The 26363-nt window shown below is 44.8% G+C and overlaps 1 protein-coding gene across 1 annotated transcript in view; it reads right to left on the reverse strand.

Annotated features, from left to right (window-relative positions):
• Positions 1 to 22256, reverse strand: part of LOC115373866 (collagen alpha-6(VI) chain-like) — a 46611-nt gene extending 24355 nt beyond the window's left edge. Inside the window, exons 1-20 of the mRNA XM_030072472.1 lie at positions 22181 to 22256; positions 20188 to 20796; positions 18791 to 19378; positions 16330 to 16899; positions 15566 to 16186; positions 14830 to 15390; positions 14129 to 14686; positions 12959 to 13537; positions 10795 to 11373; positions 10319 to 10674; positions 9494 to 9572; positions 8597 to 8742; positions 7277 to 7369; positions 6528 to 6581; positions 6336 to 6407; positions 4429 to 4455; positions 4217 to 4261; positions 3754 to 3807; positions 2967 to 3029; positions 780 to 845 (exon numbers count right to left, since the gene is read on the reverse strand). Of these exons, the coding sequence (XP_029928332.1) occupies positions 780 to 845; positions 2967 to 3029; positions 3754 to 3807; positions 4217 to 4261; positions 4429 to 4455; positions 6336 to 6407; positions 6528 to 6581; positions 7277 to 7369; positions 8597 to 8742; positions 9494 to 9572; positions 10319 to 10674; positions 10795 to 11373; positions 12959 to 13537; positions 14129 to 14686; positions 14830 to 15390; positions 15566 to 16186; positions 16330 to 16899; positions 18791 to 19378; positions 20188 to 20796; positions 22181 to 22256 (5796 nt within the window). The remainder of the gene's footprint in view (positions 1 to 779; positions 846 to 2966; positions 3030 to 3753; positions 3808 to 4216; positions 4262 to 4428; positions 4456 to 6335; positions 6408 to 6527; positions 6582 to 7276; positions 7370 to 8596; positions 8743 to 9493; positions 9573 to 10318; positions 10675 to 10794; positions 11374 to 12958; positions 13538 to 14128; positions 14687 to 14829; positions 15391 to 15565; positions 16187 to 16329; positions 16900 to 18790; positions 19379 to 20187; positions 20797 to 22180) is intronic.
• Positions 22257 to 26363: the final 4107 nt, after the last annotated feature.

The raw sequence follows: 26363 nt of genomic DNA on the forward strand, positions 1-26363 counted from the left end.
ACATTCATTAAAATAGAAATGGAAGTTCATAAATGGAATTTTATATTCAGTATTCAGTATACATTTTCATCCTGAAAAACCCGGAGACCCCACGTGCTGAACTTGGGGGTACTTGGCTGAAAAAATATTTCGTAGGGGGTACATCACTGAAAAAGGTTTGAGAACGACTGCGATATGGTCGAGGATGAGGATGTCAGCTTGACTCTACAGCTTTTTTTTTTTTTTACAAATTTCTAATGCACATATTTTTATATTCCTTCTCATATTCTTCTCTTGAGACTCTGAGCAGCTGCAGCCGAGCCGGAGTCCCGTCGGGGATCAAGAAAGTTTTTCTGATTCTGAGTGCGTGTGCGCCGCCGGCTCTGGACTGGCTGACTGGTACCAGCACAGATTATACAAGCTGCTGGATTAAAGGCAGAATGAGCTGAGTTTTCCTGTGTGTGTGTGTGTGTGTGTGTGTGTGTGTGTGTCTGCCCTCTGCCTGGATTTTCATATTTTGCTGAGCTCAGGACTCTTCTGGGCGTTGGCCTTTAGGTGGCAGGTGTGTAGCTCCCAACCAATCACAGAGCAGAGTGGTGCATCTCGACAGCACCACGTCCAATAGGAAGTTACGAAATTGGCGGACGCGTAAAAAAGGAAATGTAGTGAGGAGAAACGGCAGGCGGACGAAGCTCCTCCCACAGCGAGGGTGAATCTGGGGTTGGTAGCCCCGCCCCCACCCACCCCGCCCTGCCAGCTGAGCTCAGGTCAGAGGGTCAGAGGTCGGCCGTGCGTCCTACCGGTAAGCCCGGGTTCCCCGCGTCTCCTTTTGGTCCCGCGACGATGTTGTCGGCCCCCGGCTCCCCCTGTCAGACACAAGAGACAAATCTCACTGCTGCTGCTCCCACTGGGACCAATCATCTGCGCACACACACACACACACACACACACACACACACACATACACACACTCACACACCTGAGAGCTGCCAGGACACTCTCCTCCTCCCTGCTCTCTTTCACATCTACTCATTTATTCCTTTATTTTCATTATTATTTTACATTGATGTATTTATTCTTTTTTATTATCATACATTTATTTTTTTTATGTATTTCTTATTTCGCACATATTTATTTATTTATTCATTCATTCATTCATTCATTCAGTGTAAAAGATGTGATTGTGTGCCTGTCCATCTGGAGGATCTGAGGCTGACGCTGAGCTGAGAAGCTTTTAGGAAATCTTTGGTTTGTTTGGTTGATATCCAGGTGACCTGATGCATTTACAGAGATTTATTAAAACACCAGTCAAAGGCACATTCACTTCGGTGGCTCTGATTCATTACTTTTGTGAGATTTGTTTTCATCTGTCTTTTAATTTACAACAAGTCAGAGTCAATGTTTGATTTAACTGTTAATCTTTTTTTTATGTTATTAGTGGTGACACGGCTGTAATGTGGGTTAGATATGAGCTACAAACTGCTGTCAGTGCAGTGGAGGCAAACGGCTCTGCTCCCATTTTCCACCCTGCAGGTACCTCAAGGTGCCTGCAAAGCACCTTGAGGTACCTGCACTGTAACAGGCTGGACGTGGGCACACAGATCATTGCTGGCCCAAGGGTTAGTTCATTAGATCCAGACATGACTGCTGAGTTCATGTGCTGCTTAGAAAGTCCGACATCTGGGACTTCTGGCTGCAGCTTCACAAGTCAGAGAACTCTTCACCGTCCGTGGAGGTTTGAGCTCTGCCTGGAGACGCCTAGTTTGGATCTGGATCAGCTGATATTTCCAGGAGAGAGAGAGAGACAGGAAGGTGTGATACACACATGTCCGTGTTGTCTATCTGTCAGGATCCTCCCGTGTTTCCATTTGGAATTAACACCCTGACACGCCAACATACAACATGAACTTTACAGCTTGTTCAAAATATAAATACTCTGTTCGGCACAACAGGGAAAACAAAACTACAACGGCACATTGGAGCCATTGTTGGAAAAAAAAAAATACAGAACCAGGGGAGGGAGTGGGTGATATTTAGAGAAAAAAACTTTGATATCTTCTGAGAATAAAGTCACAAATTGACAAGAAAAAAACCCAGTAAAGTGTAGCTGTTGTCCTCCTGTGGGATCCAGTCTGAAGGAAATCCTGCTGGTCTGAGCCCAGAACCCCAATCTCCTCCTCAGCATCTGGACTCTGAAGAGACGTTGCTGTGACTTGGGCCGATTCAGAAGAAAACAATCTGCTGATTCTGGGCTCAGATCAGCAGGATCTCCTTGTTCCTGAATCCCATGTCAGAGTAGAATCTGCTGAGGGGATCAGCTGCAGGCCTGAGACACGGCCAGCAGCAGCAAAGGCAGCATTTCAAGTCAATATTTTTCCAGGTTTTTTCTTGTAAATTTATGACTTTAATCCTTTCTTTTCTCAGAATATAACCCCCCACCCCCTCAGTCTCATTCTCAGATGTTGGCTTCTGTCATGTTTCAGGAAAAAGCTGAGAGGCACAAACTGGAAGTTGCTCAACCGACTTTGTCCTCCAGTTTTGATTTTTCAGTTCTGCTTTTCCAGTAACTGAGAGCATACAGTCCACAAAAGCTGACCAAAGAGTGGAGTGATGGCTCATAAAACTCCCTTGGAGAGAGAGATAACATTGAGTGATGTGTGCGGTTTATTGAGCAATATGTGGAAATGATGCTGAATCCTGGCTTTGTCGTCTGGAAAGAAATAAAAAGATTTGAGACTTTTCAGACTTTGAGATTTTGGCTTTTGAACGGGAGGACCGAAGCTGTGCGATGCGGTTTGCGTAGGAGGTTTCCTTGAAAAAAGGAAAGCATTTCAGCAGCATACCAGAGCCGCTTTGTCAGAGCATAAAGAGAAAGGTTATATACGAATCATCTCAGGGAGAGACTTGAGTAAACATGGAGGAGAGAGAGAGAGAGAGAGAGAGAGAGAGAGAGAGACAGAGAGAGACAGAGAGAGACTCAGACTCACCGGTTCTCCTCTCAGTCCTCGCTGTCCGTTAAGCCCCGCCTCTCCTCTGGTGCCTCTGGTGCCCTGAGGATGACAAGGCAGCCTGTCAATCACCCAGCCCAAGGTCAGAGGTCAGCGCCTCCAAGCTTCACTTTATCAGCTGTCTGTGATCAGCTGTGCTCGGCTAAAGGGGCATACCGCTCAACTCCGCCCGCAGAGTTTCTTTTGTTCTGTTTGAGAGCCGTTGAGCGCATGTCATGTTCCGGCCTGCCCCCTCAAAAATAAAACAAAACCCCGGTTTCCTGTCCTGATACTTACAGACTCACTCGATAAAATACTATAAAATATGGAGACGGATAAAGAGATATCCCCCTGTGATCAGCCAATCAGAGTGCACAACACTTGAAGTTGAACCCTGACCCTACCCTGAGTTTATGTGCTGAGACTGTGTCTTCAGCACATGCTCCCAAATAATCTGGTTTCCCCGCCACCCCCGACTGTCACCGAGGCGACAGCTCGGCGGTGGATGAGGTTTTTTTTTGTTGTTTTTTTTTTTGTTTTTTTTTTTTGATGCTATATACTTTCATCAGAAGTAATGTTGACAGAAACCTTAAATTAAAAGCCATGAAGGACAATGGTTCAAATTTTTAACATTTCTGACATTTCTGACTTCTCAAATTTTGCTTGTAATTTGTGCAAAACCTGACTGGAAACAAAGCGAATGTTTTTCAGAGTTAAAAAAAAAAATATATATATATATATATACATATATCTGAGCAAATAATCAGAGACGGGGTGAAGGTTTTACTGGGTTTCCGGGGCGTCCTCGTTCTCCTGCAGTTCCGTCTGCGCCTGTCGCTCCCTGCAAACAGAAACAGAGAAAGAACTCAACACAGAGATGCTGACAGACACACAGCTTCTCCTGCACAGCCACACACTTCCCCAGCAAAACCAGAAAACACTGACAAGTCCTAATCAGCTCTAAGGTTTTACGCCTCGAAGGCAAAAAATGAAAAGACACACAGAGGAGTCTGGCTCCAAAACATAATGCTAATGATCCCAGGGTTTTTTTGTTTGTTTGTTTGTTTGTTTGTTTGTTTGTTTGCTACAAAATGACTGACAGCACAAAAATGAACTAAATTATTGCATTTGTTAAAGAAGAAAAAACAATTTGAGACCTTTTCTACAGACCAGATTCAACAGATTTTACACATATTTGATGATGAACGTTCAGTAATGATTTTATGTTAGTGTGCTGCTGAGGCTGGCACCTGTTCACCGTTGACTCCGTCCAGGCCGTGGTCTCCGTCGTCGCCCTGCAGCAGCGGAGGGAATCATCCGTCACATTTTCACCACAACTTTGCATTTCATCTCCTAGTGAGACTCAGTCCAGACTAAAACATTTATCCAATCATTTCTCGGTGCATGCAGCAGCTCATGGTATCCCCCGGGCTGCTAGGGTTTGGGTTCCAGCGTCACTCACCCTGTCACCCCGGTGGCCTTGGCCGCCCTGCACACACAGACAGAGCACACGTTACACCCAGCGGGTTATCATCATCATCATCATCATCATCATCATCATTATCATCAGTAGTGACGGTTCAAGTCACAGCAGCAATAGTAGCAGGATGTTATAGAACAGTATTAGTCATCGTGGTAATAGTACTACACTAGTAGAGACAGTAGTAGTAGTAGTAAGATTAATAGCATCAATAGTAACTTTATTTCAAAAAGTGTAAATGAAGTTATTATTAGCAAGTCATTATTATTATCATAATCATCGTTATATCACTATCATTATTATTATTACTAATAGTCATAGTATTAACAATACTATGACTATTAAAGGTAGTATTACTAATAATTGTTGCAGTAGTAGGAATATCAGAAGTGTTAGTAATGAGATATAGGTAGCAATAGATCAGGAACAACAGCAGAATTACAAAAAAATCTGCCTCTCAACACCAGAAGAGAGAAATATATATCTTTAGGGAAATTAAACACCACAAATAACAAAAATAAATAAAGTGAGTCAATTCAAACAAAATAAGAAAAAAAAAAAAAAACTTTGCATACCCTACCCTAATTTCCACTGCTACACCGACGATACCCAGCTCTATGTACCCCTTAAACCTGGTAGCACTGATGCCTCATCCATTCTGTCCTGCTTAAGTGAAGTCAAAACCTGGATGTACAACAACTTCCTCCAACTAAACGACTCGAAATCTGAAATGATCATTATCACACCCTCTGGCCCCAGCACTAGCAGTGTCCATGATATATCCTCTGGGAGTGTTCTCCGATAATTTGTGCACAGAGGCTCACAACCTTGGTTTCCTATTTGACTTGAATCTATCCTGTGATGCTCAAGTAACCAAGGTTGTTCAAACATGCTTCGCTACATTAAGACAGCTGTCGAAAATCCATCCTTTCCTCTACCCCGCACTTTTTGAAATTATCCTTCACGCACTGATCTCTTCCAGACTTGACTATTGTAATGCGCTTTACTCTGGTATCAGCCAACATAACATTCATAGATTACACTTGATCCAGAATGCCGCCGCCAGACTCTTAACTCACACCAGGAGAAGTGACCACATTATACCTGTTCTAGCTGCCCTCCACTGGCTTCCTGTGTGTTTTAGAATTGATTTTAAGGTGTTGTTACTTGTTTTTAAAGCCTTAAATGGCCTGGCTCCTCCTTATATCCAAGACTTGTTAAACACTTATGAGCCTGGCTGTAGTCTGAGGTCCTCTGGCCGGGCCCTTCTGGAGGTCCCTTACTCTCGTTTGGTCTCGAGAAGTGACCGTGCCTTTGCTGTTCGGGGCCCCGGACTCTGGAATGCCCTGCCGGAGGGCCTCAGGCAGGCAAACTGTCATCTTTTAAATCCCTTCTTAAAACTCTCTTTTACCGTTTGGCCTTTTCTTAGTTGCTAGTTCTGTCTTTTATGGTCTTTTACTATTTTATGGGGACTCCTTCTGGTTTTATTGTAATTTCATTTTTGTTTTATCCTCACTTCTATTTTTATTTTTTATTATTTTATTGTATTTTATTTTATTATTTTATTATTTTTAGGTTGTTATTTTATTGTGAAGCACTTTGTAACTGCGTGTTTTGAAAAGTGCTATACAAATAAAGTTATTATTATGTTATTACCCTACTGCCCTAAGCGTAGTAGAAATAAATACATAAAATATACTAAATAGCAACAGTAAGAGCAGTAGTGGCAGCAAAATTTTGGTGTTTCATGGCGAAATATAAATTAAGGTATCACCTTTCATTTTTTTTCCCCCAGCACATCAAACTGCTCAAATTTAAAGATTTTTGACAATGGAAAGAAAATAATGATTACTGTCCACATGTCTCTGTCTCTCTGTCCTCCTTCATACCTTCTGTCCTCTGGTCCCTCGGCAGCCCTGGATGCCCTGTGGTCCGCTGGGTCCCGGTGCCCCTCTGTTGCCCTGCAACAAAAACAGCAGCTGCTGCAGTTACAACTGGACGCATCAGTGCACAAAACTCCTGCAAATATAGAGGGAAAACACTGACTCAGCGGTGAGGGACAAAAAAGAAACAGTACTCACGGCAACTCCCTCCTCTCCTGGGAAGCCGGAGTGACCCTTCGGTCCGGGCAAACCCTGCGAGGAAAAAAGAGACGGTTAGGAGGCAGGAAAAGGCTCAAGGGGAAACTAATTAAAACTCAGTCAAAATAATCAAAACTCTCACAACACGAGGATTAATCCACAGCCACAGTCTTCCATGTTGTCCAGCTGTATCTAATAATGTTGGTCAATCCTGCGTTATTTAATCCAGACCCATCAGCTTGACACAGCTGTGATCATTCTAACTTCTTCAGAGTTGAAATGAAAAAAATTAGTTTCTTCTGGTTGTTTCAATGGTTCTCTTTCTATCACTGGAGAAATCACTCTGAAAATGCAGCCACAGTTTCATGCTGCATTCACTTGCATTTGGACAGTAGACTTTCAGTCAACAACATTATTTTTTCTGTTAGACTGGCCAAACTGGGGTGGCAAGGCAGCTGCCGCCCCATGCCACCATGGTAGATCCGCCCCTGTTATTGAACCAGTTGGCTGTCTTCCAGTGGAAGTGAACCTGCAGCGTTCAGTGCTTTACTTTCCTAGCCATCTGTGCATGGAAACACCCGACTCTCCCTGCTTCCAACCGCTGACTCTTCAACCAGGACTTGTTCAAATTTAGCTTTTATGAAATCACAGCAAGTTCTGTTTGCTCTCAAACCTTTCATAGCAATTTTGCATTTTTCCCCAAACATTCTTGACATTGTGCCACAGTTGAAAGGCATGTGTTCTGTCACCTTTGGCCCCGGGGGGCCCCGAGAGCCACGGATGCCTTCATGACCGGAGCATTTACACATGACGTTACAGCACTCCCTGTTGGCCACCGAGTCCTGCAGAGGGACAGGGAGACAACAAGAGACGGATGGATGTCAGAAGGGAGAGAGGGAGGGCAAGAAGAGATGGTGCAGAGGTCAGAAAAGTTCAAAAGGGAATCATTTGGTGTTGGGATTATGCAGCGCAACAGAAATCTGCTGTGAGCCCTGATTTTAAAAGGTAAACATCAACAGCGTGCAGAGCGTCTGCAGCTTCACAGCCAGGCAGATCACACAGGGAACAACACTGCTGAATGGAGACTGAATCCATATAAGATCCTTTTTTTAATATTATTTCGAAAGATTAAATAGCAAACCAGCAGTTTCACTGGCTTTAGTTCTGTTGCCAGTGGCCACTCCTATACATGGCAAGTCATTTACACTTTTCTCCATTTGACACTTCCCCGAGGCTCTGCTCTCCATTCCTGCAAAACTGACAAGCCGAGACAGGAAAGCACCTCTGTGCACATGATCAGATCTGCGATTCTCCACATGCTGAAATCCTCCAAATGTTTTCTTCACCTCTCAGTCTGTAAACAAGTTAGATTTGAGCAAAGCAGCACTAAATGAGAAAGACCAGAAAAAGCTCATTGGTGCAGCTAGGTTTAAAATGTGCTTCATCTGCAGAAGTGAAAAGCAGAGTGTCCTGTGAGCCACTGGGACGGTGCCATCTGAACCAGCACAGACCATCACCAGTGTTGCTCACTAATGTTCCTGGGATTTCATGTCAATGTCCAGTAATTTTTCAGAATGAATTGGAATTTAATAGAATAGAAAAGTGCATGAATACTTTTTGTATATACATATGTTGCTCTTTTCACAGTACAAACAGGAAGTGATGCAGCTGCAGAGCAGAGACTAACAGAGCTGCTGTGGATTGTCTGTTTGCACGCAGGTTCAGCGACTGAAGACTGAATGTGTTTCCTAAAGTGTCTCCTGAAGGGCAGCGAGCAGCGTTCCCCACAACCAACCACACATCCACTAAAAGACATGTAGTTCACTGACTTCCCCTCACAGGATTTCTGCAGAATGAAGTCCTTCAAACGAGAAAAGGTAGACAGTTTTCCTTTGTGGCAACTTGGGGCTGCCAAAACATAAAGTTGCCCACAGGGGCTTGAACTTTCAACATTCGACATACGACATTCTGACGATTGAGAAAGCTCCACTGATGAGCGTGTCACTGGGCGATCCAGTCACCTGAAAACGCTGAAAAGACAGCGATTCTAACAAGCATGAAGTACTCACAATCTGCTTGAGAATGGTGCTGCCAACACTCTGCACGCCGATGCTGAGAGGAAGCTTGTAGCCGAAACCTCGACCAAACTCCACCATTTGGAGCTGACTGGCATCGTGGACTCCCTCCAGGGCGACAGTCAGCAGAGCGTGGACTCCTGCACAAAATCACACACACATACACACACACATTTACACAAAATCAGCTCTCCTCTGTTCACTTTATTACCTGCTGCTGCTGCATCCGCACAGTGCATCACAGCTGAGGAACATCTAAAGCTGTGTGACGATGGTGTTGTGTATGGTCTACATATGTGGACTGATATTAATAGACTATTGTCCACATGTTGACTGACACATGTTGTCTAGCAGAAGAATACGTTCTGTAGCATGTTTAAAACATTGTCTTGCATGTTGTGTGTTTCTTTGCACCAAAAACAAATCCCTTCCCAAACAGGAACTGACGTGGTTCAGGTTCTGAGGTCTGACCGTACTCACTGTCGCACTCAACATCAAGGCTCACAGAATCACCTTATTTTGTCTTTATTTCTTCCTTAAAGTAAACAATCACTACTTGCAAATGCTGTTTTATTTTATGTTTTTCCTACACTATTGTCAGATGGGTGAGTTGGCTCTAATGTTTCTACAACCATAGGAAATGTCTTAAATACCACATCAAGTGCATTTCCTGGATACCCCACCCAAACAGAACTCTGCACAGGTTAGCATAAATGCTAAGAGCTACTTGAAGTTATTTGAAACTGATCAGAGAAACTCGTGAAAATTGTTAATATAAACACCACTTAAAGGGTTGGGGTTATTAACAGATGAGGATTATTATGTCTATATTTTTCTCGACAGAATGTACAATGAAACTGAGCATGTTGGAAATGCATCCCCAGTTTTTACCAGATTCTCGTAGAAGTTCAGATTCTTGCTCCAGTTTCATCACGTCCTCATCGAGTCCATCTGAGAAGATCACCAGCACCTGATGGAACAGGTTGGTCCTGTGTTAGTCTCTAAAATCTGAGATTCCTTGGACAGCAAATTAAATATCATCATCTTACTCATGTAGAGCAGTTTGCAAATTATGGCTTTACAACAGGAAATTTCAGCCAAAATTCAGATATTCCAGCTGTAACAGCCCAGTCTGAAGGCAGGACGACCGACCCGTTGCTCCACCACAGGAGTGCCTGTCAAAGTCATGGTTAGAAAACTGCAGGGTTTTGAGAAGCTGCAGTAACCTGACGTGACCTACAGGGGCAAAACAGCCCAGAGTGACCTGAGTTCAAATCCAAGCCCAAGTAACACTACAGTTTATTTTTAATGTGTTTGCTAATGTTAGCTGGCTAGCTAATTTGCTTGACCTCATCTTAATCAAATATTTTAGCTAACATTAGATAGCAAGGTAAGAACCTAACTAACTAAAGAGCTAAAATATGAGTGTTAGAGAAACTCAGGGGGATCTTTAACAAACACCACATCCCTGTGTTTTTCAAACCCAGTAACACATTGAGACAGAAACTGGTCCACCCAAACACAGGAGGGCCAACTCCTCAGGCCAGGACTCTGCAGTCTACCTACACCTGAAGAACAAGGGGCACACCTTTGAAGACCACAACGTACATATTCTGGACAGGAAGAACAGGTGGTTCGAAATTGCTGCGACATTGACAGTTTATTGGCACAGATGTGTCTTCATGAATACAAGACTATTGTATCTATGAGATTCACCTTCACCCAAGCCCTGGACTCTGCCCTGAACTTGTTGCTGAAGGACTGCAGCAGAGCTGTGTTGAAGTAGGTGGCCTCAGACATCTGCAGATTCATGACCTTCTTCACCACATCCTCATTGTATTCCTCAAAGTTAAAGTCATAAAGGGATTGTCCGTCCCGGCTGACTACCCGGAAGGCGATGTTGGGTTTGATGGGTGTGGTTCCAGTGCAGCACAGACCCTGCATTCTAGAAACATAGTGGACAATCTCTGGCAGGAAACTCTTGAGCTTCAACTGTCCACTGACCAGGAGCTGACCAGGAGCTCCAGACCTTTGAGAAATATCGAATCCCATGGCGATATCAACGCTGCAGTCTACAGGAGACAAATGAATTGTTAATTGGCAAATAAATCATTGGTAATTATTCAGAGAGAAAAAGAAGAAGGAAAGTGGAGGAAACACACAGAGAAACAAAGTAAGACTTCTCAGCTCACCAGATGGGGCTTTTTGGGGTTTGGATTTGCAAATGGTATCAACCACCTTTTGCTTGATGTTTGCCAAGCTGCCAAAGTTTTGCACAGTGAATAGCTTCTCTGGGTTTCCAGTGATCTGCCGGAGCTCCAGATCATGGATGTCTCCGATGCCGATTGCAAACACCTCAATGCCAAGAGCTCTGAGGTCGTTGGCTGCATCCTCCACGTCATCCTGCGAGTCACCATCTGTGATGAGTATGAGATTCTGAGAAATTCTCTCAGCAATACGGCTACCTCGTGATGCTTGGAAATAGTCCCGGATGAATTTCAGAGCCTGTCCAATGTTGGTGCCTCCGCCAAGCTGCCGCATGTTGAGGATGTGTTTGTTCACCTCCACCTCAGTGTAGTATTCATTGAGGTAAAACTCCTTCTGAGGATAGCTGCTGAATTGGGCAACTCCAACATGCACAAACTCCTCACTAACTTCGAAGCTGGTGACCAGTTCTGTTGCAAAGGTCTTCATGATGGTATAGTTGCCCGAGGTGATGCTACCTGACTGATCAAGCAACATTACCAGGTCGGCTTTCTGTTTCTCACAAGCTGCCAAAGCAAAGCATGGGAAGGTCATTAAAATTTCTACAAATAAGTAAAGGTACCATTAAATAACTGACTGATATTTTTCTTTAGTATGCCTCTTTATTTATCTAATGTTTCATCAAAATGTAAGTTACTTGAGAAACAAGCTTTTTTTCACAAAACCTTTATACTAAATACACTATATTACCAAAAGTATTCGCTCACCTGCCTTTACTCATACTATGAACTGAAGTGCCATCCCATTCCTAACCCCATAGAGTTCAATATGATGTCGGTCCACCTTTTGCAGCTATTACAGCTTCAACTCTTCTGGGAAGACTGTCCACAAGGTTGAGGAGAGTGTTTATAGGAATTTTTGACCATTCTTCCAAAAGCGCATTGGTGAGGTCACACACTGATGTTGGTCGAGAAGGCCTGGCTCTCAGTCTCCGCTCTAATTCATCTCAAAGGTGTTCTATCGGGTTCAGGTCAGGACTCTGTGCAGGCCAGTCAAGTTCATCCACACCAGACTCTGTCATCCATGTCTTTATGGACCTTGCTTTGTGCACTGGTGCACAGTCATGTTGGAAGAGGAAGGGGCCCGCTCCAAACTGTTCCCACAAGGTTGGGAGCATGGAATTGTCCAAAATGTTTTGGTATCCTGAAGCATTCAAAGTTCCTTTCACTGGAACTAAGGGGCCAAGCCCAGCTCCTGAAAAACAACCCCACACCATAATTCCTCCTCCACCAAATTTCACAGTCGGCACAATGCAGTCTGAAATGTACCGTTCTCCTGGCAACCTCCAAACCCAGACTCGTCCATCAGATTGCCAGATGGAAAAGCGTGATTCATCACTCCAGAGAACGCGTCTCCACTGCTCTAGAGGCCAGTGGCGGCGTGCTTTACACCATTGCATCCGACGCTTTGCATTGCACTTGGTGATGTGTGGCTTGGCTGCAGCTGCTCGGCCATGGAAACCCATTCCATGAAGCTCTCTGCGTACTGTACTTGGGCTAATCTCAAGGTCACATGAAGTTTGTAGCTCTGTAGCAATTGACTGTGCAGAAAGTCGGCGACCTCTTTGCACTATGCGCTTCAGCATCCGCTGACCCCTCTCTGTCACTTTACGTGGCCTACCACTTCGTGGCTGAGTTGCTGTTGTTCCCAAACGCTTCCATTTTGTTATAATAGAGCTGACAGTTGACTGTGGAATATTTAGGAGCGAGGAAATTTCACGACTGGATTTGTTGCACAGGTGGCATCCTATGACAGTTCCACGCTGGAATTCACTGAGCTCCTGAGAGCGGCCCATTCTTTCACAAATGTCTTGTTTCACAGTCTGCATGCCTGAGTGCTTGATTTTATACACCTGTGGCCAGGCCAAGTGATTAGGACACCTGATTCTGATCATTTGAATGGGTGAGCGAATACTTTTGGTAATAAAGTGTACAATGTAGTAAAAATTGCAATATTGGAAAAAATTAATTTAATCATGAACCTTCACACCCTAACTATTCATTTTTTTCACAAATTCCACAATCCTTCTTATGAAGAAAGTACAATATTTGAGTTTTGCAACTGCAACAGATTTCTCTTTTTGTCTCTTACCTGGCTTGGTAATATTGCAGAGCACAGGAGTAATATTCTGGTACAGAGTTTCCAGGACATTGAAATTGTCCACATAGAAGACCCTAGATGTGTCTCCACCAGCCATGATCTCCAGCTGATCCCTCTTGGCTCCTTTCACTCCAATACTGATTACACTCACCCCATTGTCTCGCAGGGCCTCTGATGGCCCAACCAGGTTGTTACGGTCTGTAGCATTACCATCTGTGATCACCATTAGAATCTGAGGAACCTTTTGAGCTACTCTGCCACCATGTTGAGCACCAAAGAACTGTAAGGAATACTCCAGAGCCTTGCCTGTGTAGGTTTTCCCATATGGTGACTTCAGTGCTGCTATGGCTTGAAGAATTTCTCTTTTGGAGTAATACTTATTCAGGGTGAACATGGATTTTGGGTCATTGGAGAAGAGGATTACTCCAAACCGAGTCAGCTTCTCACCGACAATGGTTTGATTCACCATCGACTCCATAAATTTGAGCATGCTTCTGAATTTGTTGAGGGTTATGCTGGTGGATCCATCCACCAGGAAAATAATATCAGCTACTTCTGTCTTCTTACAATCTGGTTGAAGGACACGGAGAAAGGGACTTAGACATTAGGAAGACACAGGAAGACTAGTCCAGAGTGTTATGGACCTCTCAGTCAACATCTGTTATGATAACAATTGTGTAAAACTCAGTTCAAATGCAAACAAGAAACTTCCAGTTTAACATGTGTTTATCAGTCATGCTGCATTAACATCAGCAAATTCTGTCTTTTTGGAAAGTAGAGGGGAAAAAAGGATGAGGGTGGTCAAGAATTGATCAATTACAATTTAATACATACAAAATCTTGTGAACTTTAAAACTTCTGGAGAACAGAAGCTAAAATGGGCAGTAATTATGTGTCCCCCCCCCACCCCACCCCACCCCTCCCCAATATCTCAATTACAGACTATGAATATATCTGCAGGGGGTTGGTAATTAATCTCAATGAGCCAACAATTACTCACCAGGCTGCAAAACTGACTTTCCAGCTCAGAATGTGTTTTGACGCAAAGACTCAACATCAGAGTTTCAAGACACTGCCCATTCCCTCCTTGATATAGATGGATTTAAGTCTTTCAGTGGAATGAACACATAAATATTAAGAAAAATCCCAATCTGGTCTCACCTCTGCCAGGATCACAGATCTCCATGGCCAGCTCGCTTTCCAGGTCCTTCAGTGCATCAAAGTCCCTCTCAGAGTAGACCCTGTCCTGGGAACCACTAATCTCCAGCAGCTGAGTGGTGTTGGCGTTCACCACCCCGATGGCATAAATCACAACCCCCTTGGCCCTCAAAGCCTCAGCAGGGCTTTTGACCTCGTCTGTGGCCTCGCCGTCTGTTATCACTATAAGCCTCTGCTTTAGGTCTTCACGGCCTCCTTGGGTTGCACTGAAATACTGTGAAACAGCAGTAATGGCAGCGCCTGTGTGCGTGCCTCCACCGATCTGCCTCATAGCATCGATGGCTTTCCACATGTCGTCTTTGTCATAGTAACGGTTCAGAGGGAATTGCAGCATTTGTACGGTGCTGAACTGCATGATGCCGATGTGCACATCATTCTGCCTGACATTAGACTTGCTGACAACTGATTTCATGAAGTCTTTCATTTTCTGGTAGTCTCCTGGGTTGATGCTGCCGGAGCTGTCAATCAGGAACAGGAGGTCACTTGGTACGTCTTTGCAAGCTGTGGGCAGAGTAAGCTATTAAACATCTATTATAATAATTACTATACACTGGCAGCTTTATGGCTCATAACCTTGAACTGACATGAGCAGGTAGACAATGAATGTGCCTGAAAGATAAGAATAAAAACTCAGATTCCCTTACCGTCTTGAGAACAGATGTCTGTGACAATGTCATCTTTGATTGGTTTCAGGGCATCAAAATCATTGACAAAGAATGTCTTCTTGGGGTTGCCTGCAATCTCTACTAACTCAGTTTCATCTGCACCTTTCACCCCAATGGCATAGATGATGACGCCCTGTGCCCTCAGTTTTTCTGCAGGAGCCTTGACCTCGTCGGAAGACTTCCCATCAGTGATGACAACCAGGGACTCAGGGACTTTGTGACCTCGTGAAACCATTGCTCTTTCAAAGATGGGACCCATGAATGACAGAGCTGCTCCTGTCTGCGTCCCACCTCCTTCGTGGCTAATGTTCTCCACTGCCTTTTCCAGTGACTTGGCATCTGAGTAGGTTGTCAGGTCAAATTCCAGGTTTGGTGAATCTGCATATTTTGCTACACCTACACGGACGTGTTGTGGCCCAATACGGAAGGTATCAAGAAACTCAATTAGGAACTTCTTCATGTCACTGAAGTCCTTGGGGTAAATGCTGCCGGATTGGTCAATTAGGAAGAAGATATCTGCTTCATCTGTTTGTATACAGCCTGGAATGAAAGGGAAAGGAAGAATGTTGCATAAGATTCTATTAGTTATACATTCCATTCAAGTAATAATAATAATATCTTTAAATTTTGACTTTACAGTATGCTGTCAATCATAAAGTGTACTTAAATTCAAATGACTGCAGCCACTCTTAAAACAAACATACAGAACACAAACCTTCTTTGATGCCTGTTCTCCTTGTGTTGATTGTGATTGCTTGGCGTATGATGTTGTAGCACAGAATCTTCTGAAGGCTCTGCTCCAGGGTTTTTAGCTTGGCAAAACTGTCCACAATAAACACATGCTTCTTTGAGGGATAAGACGCCATCTGCTCCAGCTCAGTCTTGTTGGCATCTTTGATCCCTACAGCGTACACTGTAACACCAGCTCGACGGAGATCAGCAGCTTCTTGGCTCACAACATCCTGGGATTTACCGTCTGTGATCACCACTGCCACCTGCTGGACACCCTGGCTGTTCCTGCTGCCTTTCTCCTTGATGAAGACTCTCTCCCGAGCAAACCTCAAGGCAGCTCCTGTGTTGGTACCACCTCCACGGTAAGGCAGGATCTTGATGAACTGAAGGGTCTCACTCTTGTCTTTGAAGGTGTTGAGGTAGAACTGCCCTGTGGGCCGATCACTGTATGTGACAATGCCCACTCGGACTCTCTTTGGGTTGACATCTAGGCCGTCCACAATCTTATGCAGGAATGAACGTATCAGCTGGAAATTAGGAGTTGTGATGCTTCCTGACTCATCAACGATGAACACAATGTCTGCCACTTTGGCTGATTTACAATCTGAAAGAGTATCGTCACTGGTTAGGGGTACATTTAATACCAATTTACTCCATCCGGTCTACTGTTCACTGTTTGAGGTAACTGAATTCCAATTAGTCTATAATCAAGTGAATAATCATTGATAATAAAGAAAACCCTCTCACCTCCAGTAAGAGGGATCGACTGTTGTTGAGTCTCAAAGGCAGACTTCAAAGCAGGTACAATGTTGGTAGACTGGTATATGTATGGAGCAGTGGCTATTACTTTCGTTTCATTCAATGATGCAGAACCTAGGCCGATCCCAACCACTGTTACCCCTTCTGACTTCACCAATTGAGATTCCTTAAACACTGCATCAGTCGAATCTCCTCCAGACACAACAACCAGGAACTGGCGGAAGCCTTGGTCTTCTCTGCCACCTGCGTCACTGGTGAATAACTGAGTGCTGGCATACTCCAAAGCTCTACCCAGGTGACGTGGCTCATTAGGTTGCAGTCGACGCAGTCGAAAGCGTCGGACGGCAGCTGAGGTTTCTTCTTTGGTTTTGAAAGCATTGAGGAGAAATTCAACTTTGGGTTCTTGGCCAAACTGGGCCAAACCAATGCGGTGGGTGGAGGCTCCGACATCAAGTTGGTTGACCAGTCGGGCAAGGAGGGTTCTGGTCTGTTGGAAGTCTTGCTGACTCAGGCTATTATCCACCAGGAAGAAAATGTCTGCAAACTTTTTGACCAAGGCTGAAAAAAAAAAAACATGAACAACATAACAATTCAGACAAACACAAAAACAAACCGAACAATCACTACTTTACCCGATAAGTTTGCTTTGTGACCAACAATGATTGTTTAGCCTACTTGCCAAAGCAGATGGAAGAGTGGCCAAATTTACCAGCCACATTTACTATTTTACCAGGCGATCTAACACTCAAAATGGAATAATGGCTGGTGAAGTGTCCAGTTGACTAATTTACTGGCCATAGAAAACATTTACCAGTACAATTAATCTGATTCCCACTAATGGTTCCACTGCTGTTAAACTGATAGATGAAAAAAGCTGAAAGCCCATCTGACAGAACCCCCACTCTAAAGCCTTTTTACTTCCTATGGTCTAAGTGTAGCTGCAGAGATCAAGAAAACATTTCTGTGGGTAAGTCAGACCTTGCATTGCAGCAAATGGCCCTGTCCTGTTATTTTCTTTCTGTCTGACTCATTTTGTTTCCCAGTGTCTGCCTCTTTATGTTGCATATTTTGGCTGAAGCTGCACTGTGACTGCCTGACCTCAAAAGTCACTGAAATTAGAGTGTCTTGCCTTATTAATCACTATAGCAATAAATATGTGTTGTGTTTGCAGGCTTGGTTGACCAGATGATGTGGAAAGACACTCTTTTGAAGATTTGCTCTACAAGGAACGTGAAGTCAAAGTATGCAGCTGTAGAACATGGACCAGCCCAAAGTCACTTACAACCAGGTATAAGAACCCCCTACCAGAAGAATCAAACTGTCACCAACTCTAAAGATACTCATTTGTGTCATTGTAAAAAATGCATTTCCTCCTCCTATTACATTGATATCATTCTGATTGACGTTTGAATCCCTTTACTGTTAAAGGTGGCTAAACTGAAAAACATTCTAGTATTACCCCTTTTCCACCAAAGAGGTTCCAGGGCTGGTTCGGAGCCAGTGCCTGACTTAGCACCAGTTTTTTGTTTTTCCACCGCCCAAGCACGGGCCAAACTGGTTCCAAATTGGTTCCAGGCAAGCACCAACTTCGAGCAGGGGCTAAACGGGAGCCAGAGAAAGAACCGATGACGCGACCCCCACGTCATTGGTGGGCAGGGTTACAGCCCTATCCAAACAGGAATAGCGAACGCTATAAACATAGGAATATATGTCTATGGCTATAAACGTATAGTTAAGCAGTAAGCCCTGAAAAGCCGTGGGTTACACTGATTTTACAATGGCATGGAACGCAGCTCAGCCAATCACATGTAGGGATGGGAAGCACCCGTTTTATAACTAAACATAGTTGTCATTCTTTCTGACCACGAATACGACGGGTAGCTGGCATAAATTGTGTTTTTCGCCTCTGGATTGCAATGTAGGCTTGCAAAGACACAAGCAGTATTTGCATGGCTAATAAATTCAGATCTTGCTACACCTGGGGCCAGAAACGGGAAAGCAGCATTATATGCTTGACTGAGACGCGGCTCACGAACATCATCCCCGACTCACTGATCAGTTTCACCGGCTTCAGGACAATACGGGCAGACAGAGACAGAGACGCTGCAACCACTGTATTGTATGAGTGTGCAGTTTTATGTGTGTTGAAGTGATGAAGCTGCCGTGACAATGTAATTTCCTGCAAAGGATTAATAAAGTATCATTCATTCATTCATGTTGGTTATTGTGATTCCAAGCGAGCGTCTCGCGCATCCACGTCATCACGTTTTCCGCTGACGTAATGACGTGGCTCTGACGTGGCTCTGACGTGGCTCTGACTTGGCTCCGGTTGGCTCTTGGCCGGTGGAAAAGCAGCCGGTTCTTTGTTGGAACCAGTTAAGCACCGAACTAGCACCAGGTTCTTTTTAGTGGAAAAGGGGCATCTGTTACCCAGACTTCTTTGCCTTACCTTGCCTCTGGTCCTCCATGGAGACACACACTGTTTGCAGCAGACTGTCAATCAGCCTCTGTAGAGCCTGGTAGTTATCGATACTGAACAGGAAACGCTCATGAGGCCGGTTGGTGACGCCCTGGAGCTCCATCATGTTAGCAGTTCCCACCCCAATGCCAAAAATAATGACTCCCTGCTTCCTCAGTTGCTGGGCGGGTGCTATCACGTCATCCTCAGAATCCCCATCCGTGATGACGATGGCAATCTGAGGAACCCGCTGGTCGGCGCGGCTTCCAGCCTGTGCAGTGAAATATTGCGTCTCCAGGAAGGAGATGGCTTTCCCCGTTGCCGTGCCTCCCGTTCGGTAGGGCAGGTTGTCCACTTGGGCCAGCAGAGATTGTTTGTCCATGTGATCCTTCAGCAGGAACTCCTGGTGAGGCTCATTGCTGTACTGTGCCAAGCCAACCCGAACTTTGTCAGCACCGATGTCCAGACCCTCAATGAATTTGCGAAGGAACTGTCGCACCTCCTGAAAGTTATCGATGCCGATGCTGGAGGAGCCATCAACCAGGAAGACGATGTCAGCCACAGTGGCGTTGGCACATTCTGGACAGGAGAGAGAAGACAGTCAACATCTGCAGGGGCAACCTCAACAACATTCACTGCATGTATGTGTGTGTGTGTGTGTGTACCCACCAAAAACACTTATTTGGTTACATGATGTATGTTCATGTTGTTAATACTGTAATGAAATATTCTATTGAAAAGGTTTAAATTATTTCCAGTTTCCATTACCATTTGCCATCAATTCCTGGCCTTATGTAAATCAACATCATCACTCATTTCATTTAACACACATGTGTTAAATGAAAAAAAATGATTAATTTTAGTTTTCAGAGAGAAAATTCAATTATCTCTTAGAAATTATTCTAACAGATAATTCAATTTAATCCATTTTAGATAATGAAATGACCTAAAATGGATTATGGTGCTTGGCAACAAATCAAGAGTTGCCAGCCAAATGAGGAAGCAAGCTTGTGATGAGAAGGCTTCTGGTTTGAAAACCTTGTATGGCTTTGAAAAAATGGGAAAGTGAACGGGGTAGAGCTGTCTCCTCCCATCTATGATCAGTGGGCCTTTGAGCAAGGCACTGAATCCAACTACTCTCGCTCCCAGAGTGACTGTGGGGAACTGGCAGAATGCCTGCCAAGGCTCTAAATGAGAACATGAGTCATGAGAACGTCTTAGCATTTTAGGGGGATTCTGTTGGTCAAGGTAGTTTGCCTTTCACTTTGGTCAGTTTGGACATGGTATTCAGGAAAATTCTGAATTCTTACTCTGACACCGTCCTGATGTATTAGTACCTAAGTTTGATCACTGCATCACCGCGGCCTTTGAGGTATTACCCATGTTACCTTGAGCAGATAAGAGGAGTTGTCGTTTGGCTTCCTCCACCGCGGTGCACAGAGTCTGGATGACGCTGTGAGAAATCCCCTGCAGCGCCGCAAAGTCAGACACACTGTAGACGTACTGGTCATGCGGCTCATTGGCTATCTCACTCAGCTGGGCTTCATTTGCATCTTTGATTCTGATTGCGTACAAAATAATCCCCCTGCTCTTCAGCTGCTGGGCGTGGGGCTCCACATTGTCTTGTGACTGTCCGTCGGTGATCACCACAGCAATCTGCGGCACACCGTAGCGGGCTCTGCTTCCGGCTCCTTCAACAAAGTGCTCGGTCAGCATGAAATCCAAGCCCAGCCCTGTCTGTGTCTCACCGCCCTTATATGGCAGGTTGCTGATGTACTGAAGAATGTCTTCCTTGCTCTGGTAGGTGTTGAGCAGGAACTTGGTATGCGGCGTGTTGCTGTACTGGACCAGGCCGATGCGGACGTGGTTGGGCCCAATGTCGAAGCTGTTGACCAGCGTATAAAGAAACTGGCGAACCTGCTCAAAGTTCTTGGTGCCGATGCTCCACGAGCCGTCCACCAAGAAGACGATGTCAGCTACTGCCTCCTGCGTGCAGACTGGGAGGGAAGGGAGAGCAGCGTCCGTCAGCTCATAGACGGGCTCTGCAAGATGAGGAGCTGCAGGCTGATGCTGTGAAAACCACTTACCATCCAGGTGATTCCTGGTCAGAACTTTTCCAGGAGCGCAAGTGTGTCAGCATGATCTGAAACTACAACAGGCGGGTGGTGTGCGTTTGTGTGCAGGCCAAGGGGGTGGGGGAGAACAGCTTGTTTAAAGGACACTGATGGTTTTTTGGATGGGAGCAGGGATATAATGCCAAAAGTACTTATCTCCAGAGTTCATCTTAGGAGCATTCCAGGGATGCAAAAGCGTGAGAGGAATACAGAAAGAAGTGGTGGTTTACACCTGCAGATGTGCAGATGGAGGTAGACAGGCTAGTTCCTGTTCAGGTTGGTGGCTGTGTAGCTGAGTAAATACTTTACAGTGAATTATGCTTGTGGTTTGTTATTCTGTGAACATTCTCAAAACCCCTGTCAATATTTTCTGCCTTAAAAATTATATTATCGGCTGCCTGAGCACCACTTTGGCCCATATCGTTTATATTGTTTATATTGTTTGTATATGCAAGTTTTTTAATGGTTCCAGTTACCTGTTGTAGCAGGGGGGGACATTAATCAGTGACGCATGCTCCGCACACAGCTGTATTTTCCCAGCAGTATGGGACAGCTTCTTGTATGGTAAGACGTGCTGAAACACTCTCCCCCATTGTTTTAAGCTAGCCAATCTAAAAGTTTCCCTCCCTGATTTGCATGTCCTTGGAAAGCATACAAAATGTTTTATTTGTATTCATTTTTATGTGCTATTATTATTTATATGTACTCTAAAAAAAGGATTAGGAGAATGGGACAGCTTCTTTTATGCAGGAAGGAGAGATCTCGCCACTGACTGTGTGCGTGTGTGTGCTGGCTGTGCCTCCCTTTTGCTAACTTGGAGATGAAATAAATGTGCAGATCCTGACCCCTGTGTGGCTTAGTCCCTCCCTGCTTGAGCCACCTTAAGTCTGCTACAGCTGGAATGAACCAGCAACCATCCTCTCTCCTCTCTTTGCCGTCATGAAGTGTTGAACATCAGCTACAACACTTTATGTTCCTTAAACGCCTGGTGATCAGTGCCATGATGGCACTGACAGTGGGCAGCAGCAAAGAAGCACATTTCCATGCAGAGTTAGTATTAGTGTTCTTTGGGTACTCAAAATGAACATGAACCATATGACTCACCGCTCCATTCTGTAGTTTAACGGCCTTTGTGTGTGTGTGTGTGTGTGTGTTTTCTGCATGGCACCACGTAGATGTGTGCCTGTGCACTTGCATGCATTTCTGTGTTTAAACTGCTTTAGATGGTTTATACAGATGTTGATGTACTAATTCTAATCATACCCACCTGTTCTCTGTGCAATGTTGCCATAGAAACACGCGGCTATGATGAGGCTGAAAAAAAGGCCTCGCCTCCCGTCCATGCTGCAATGGCTCTTAAGTTTCCCTGTACCTGTAACACAGGGACAGTCCACAAGAAAGGTGTGCCACTTGCTGTCTCATTGCAACAATGCCATACATTTGAGCATAAATACCATGATATGCAGATGACCTTCTTCTGTTCATTAGCAATCATGTGACATCGATACCATCCATCCAGTGTAAATTAGATCAGTTTGGGAAATTGTCAGGTTACAAATTTGGAGACACACAAATTACACCTTGTCAACTCTGCTGTTCAATACACTGCTTTCTCTTTGAGGAGAGTGAGCTCCCACTTTAAATACCTTGGCATAGTGGTTCCACGATCCTTTAATCGTCGTCTTAAACCTAACCCAACACCACTTAACCATAGAATTTTGTTTTAGGTTAAAGGTTACTCTGATCACAGTGTGCTGGACTGGGTTGCAGCAGACTCTTATAACCGGTCTGTCTCTTCTGTCTCTCTGAGCAGCTCACCCAACACCCAACATACACCCACACAATTTAGGTCACAATTTAGGAACCATTTTGGTTGGCAAAGCCTTGTTATGGCTTTACACCAGTTATGATGGAAACAGCCTTTTGGTACCTGTCATGGGAACGGGATACAGTTTATGAAGGATTTTTATGTGGATGGAATATTTGAATCCTTCAAGCAGCTAGCAGTGAAATATAAACTACCAAGTGCCCAAATCTTTCATTTCATATTATATCATACCTCCAACTACCCCAGTTGATACTTTGCTGTCTCTTGATACAGATAAAAAGGATGAAATTTCTCAGAATTATGTAACCATTGGTGAGATGAACCCTCAGTCAGTCAATATATTTAGGACACAATGGGTTCAAGATTTAGGTCCCCCACTTCTACAGGACCTCTCCGGAAACCATCACCTTATCGTGGTGGAGAGGTTTGTGTGTCCCTATGACCCTGAGGGCTGTGTTGTCTGGACTTAGCTCCTGGTAGGGTCTCCCTTGGCAAATTGGTCTCAGGCGAGGGCTGTGCTTCTACGCACAGCCGTGGCTCTGGAACCTTACTCCTGGATAGGGGTTGGACCCTGTTCTTCTCTGGAGTTGCCCAGGGGGTGAGGCGCCAGGCACTTGTGAGGATACTCACAAGTCCCCGGCTGAGTGCCGCTGTGTTGGAGTTCACCCCAGTGGACAAGAGGGTCGCTATGCACCGAACAGCAGCTCAGAGTACTCGGCCTTCTTAGAGACCCTGAATGGAGTTCTACATGGGACTCCAGTAGGGGACTCCATAGTCCTACTGCGGGATTTCAGCGGACACGTGGGCAATGATGGAGACACCTGGAGGGGCGTGATTGGGAGGAATGGCTTTCCCGATCTGAACCAGAGCGGTGGTTTGTTATTGGACTTCTGTGCTAGTCATGGATTGTCCATAACGAACACCATGTTCGAACATAGGGATGCTCATAAATGTATGTGGTACCAGAGCACCCTTGGCCAAAGCTCAATGATTGATTTTGTAATCGAATCCATATGTTCTGGACTCAGGTGAAGAGAGGGGCAGAGCTGTCAACTGATCACCATCTGGTGGTGAGTTGGGTTCGATGGCAGGGGAAGCCTTTGGACAGACCTGGTAAGCCCAAGCGTATAGTGATCAACATGGTTGCTCCATTTTAAATCACAGTCTAAGATGACACCTAGATATTTGTATGACTCCACCTGCTCAATCACACATAGTTTTTTTGGTGTTAAGAATAAGGTGATGGTTGTCACACCAGACTTTGAATTATGCCACCTCATTGTGATACACTAAAGGAGATTCTCCAACCTGCAGCAAGCTTAAAATCAGTGTGTCATCTGAGAATTTAATTACGTGGATGTTAGACTTTGAGCTCCTACATGCATTAGTATATAGTGTAAACAAAATAGGTGAGCTCACACACCTTTGGGGAGCTCCTGTGCTGCAATATTTGGTCTCAGAGAGGGTGCCATTTACCTTAACCTGTTGGGATCTGTTAGTTAAGAAAGAATAAAACCATTTGATAAAAAAGGGATTCACTTGCATTCCGTTTAATGTTTTGACCAGCAGGTGGGGCTGTAGTGTGTTAAAAGCTGGACCAAAATCTGCAAATAAAACACGGGCATAGGCTTTTGAGTCCTCAAGGTGTTTGCATATATAATGGGTCACGCTAATGATAGCATCCTCAGTGCTCCGCCCCTGCCTGTATGCAAATTGTAAAGGGTCTATATGAGGAGCCACTTCAACTTGAAGCATGTTAACATTGACCTTTTCAAAGCATTTCATAATGACAGATGTTAAAGCAATTGGTCGAAAGTCATTGTTCTCAGATGATGTTTTAGGCAGCGGGATCATTATGGATTCTTTCCACAGAGCAGGCACAGTTTGACAATCTAAGGACTTTTGGAAGATGGGGCACCAGGCAGGAGCTAGTTCAGGTGCACATTTTTGCAAGACAGAAGCAGACAGGCCATCCGGCCCCATTGATTTATTCTTGCAGATTTTGCTGAAGATAGGCTGTACTTGGTGAGGATTAAGTACAGGCCGGTCTACCCCCTCTATGTTACCAAGATCTTCCAAAGCCTTAAGCCCTTCCTGTGTGAAGTCCTGTGTGTCAAATCTCAGGAAAAAGTCATTCAGTCCATTTGCTTTCTCCTGCTCATCCAGGGTGTTGATCCAGGTTGACTGAGGATTTAAGTTTGTTATAGTTTTCATTGTTTGTTGAGCTGAAGCTCTGTTCAATGGAGGTTCTGTGTTTATCCCTCGTCGTCCTCTGATTTAGTTCTTTTTGTGCAGTGGTCACACCCATATGGTCCTTAATCCTGAAAGCCAGTTTCTTTTTATTAATGCAGGCTTCACCTCCTTGGTGATGTAAGGCTTGTTGTTAGGGAAGTGTAGGACGTTCTTTTTGGGGACCACATTTTCGACACAAAAGTTTATATAGTCAGTAATTGAGTGTGTTGCTTCGTCAAGGTCCAGGTTGTGGAAGATACTCCAGTCAGTGCTGAGGAAGCAGCCTCTGAGTGTTTCCTCACAATCCTCAGACCACTGCAGAACCATTTTGTGCTGGGGCTTGCTGGATTTGAGTGCAGTTTTGTATTTGGGCATGAGATGGACAGTGGAGTGGTCTGAGTTAGAAAGACGTGGGAGTGCAATGGCTTTGTAGGCATTTTTGATGTTACCAAAACATTTATCTAAAATTCTGTCATTCCTTGCGCCACATTTCACATACTGGAAGAAACCAGGTAAAGGTAGTTCTAGTCTGCACTGATTAACATCACCTAGAACAAGGACAGGAGCTCTTGGAGTGCGCTGGAGTTGAGAGTGAACACATTCTGCTACACATTTTGCAGCTGATATTGCATTTCCGCTGGGGGGAGTATATGTAGCACATAGAATAATGTTACCAAACTCACTTGGCAGATAAAAGGGTCTCATGGAAAAACAAAGCAGTTCTAAGTCGGGGGTACATATTGTTATGGTTGTTATTGTTATTATGGAGGGCAGTGACGGTCGGTGACCTCTCCAGCGGAGCCTTTAGCGAACACCACCTCGCTTCCCCCTCAAATGCCGGTGGCCGCGCAGTTGTCCTGCAGGCTCTCTCCCTAATTCGTCTGGTAGGCTGGCCGGCGGCGTGTCTCCTTTTGCCTGCAGGGCAAGCAGGGCCTCTCTGGAGTACACCCGGTACACCACCATGTCTGTGTGCTCACTTGGAGTGGCCAGCTCTTACCAAGTAGTTCGCCAACCACAAGAAAAAGAGTCAGCATGACCAGTAGAGCTGCCATGGCGTTAGCACACACTAAGGCTCCGAGTGATGTCCGTCCCTCAACGTAATAAGCAGCCAGCCGATCCCACTGACCTGTTGGCCTAAGAAGACTAAGAAGACACTCGCAGTGCTGGGGGTTGACCATGCTTCGGCAAGGTTGGCAGCTAGACAAGCATGCCACAAGTCCTCATCTTGTCATCCGTCAGTTACCACAGGCACGTTAGCTTACTGCTACTTGCAGTGCTTACTGCTAGGTGGTCATTGACATTAACACACTGGTACAATGAGTTACACAGGCACGAATAAACAAATAAAACAGGAGAAAAATGCACAAACAATGCAGCGCAGCACTGGAGA

This window comes from Myripristis murdjan, chromosome 16, assembly GCF_902150065.1.
Source record: "Myripristis murdjan chromosome 16, fMyrMur1.1, whole genome shotgun sequence".
NCBI classification, from domain to species: domain Eukaryota; kingdom Metazoa; phylum Chordata; class Actinopteri; order Holocentriformes; family Holocentridae; genus Myripristis; species Myripristis murdjan.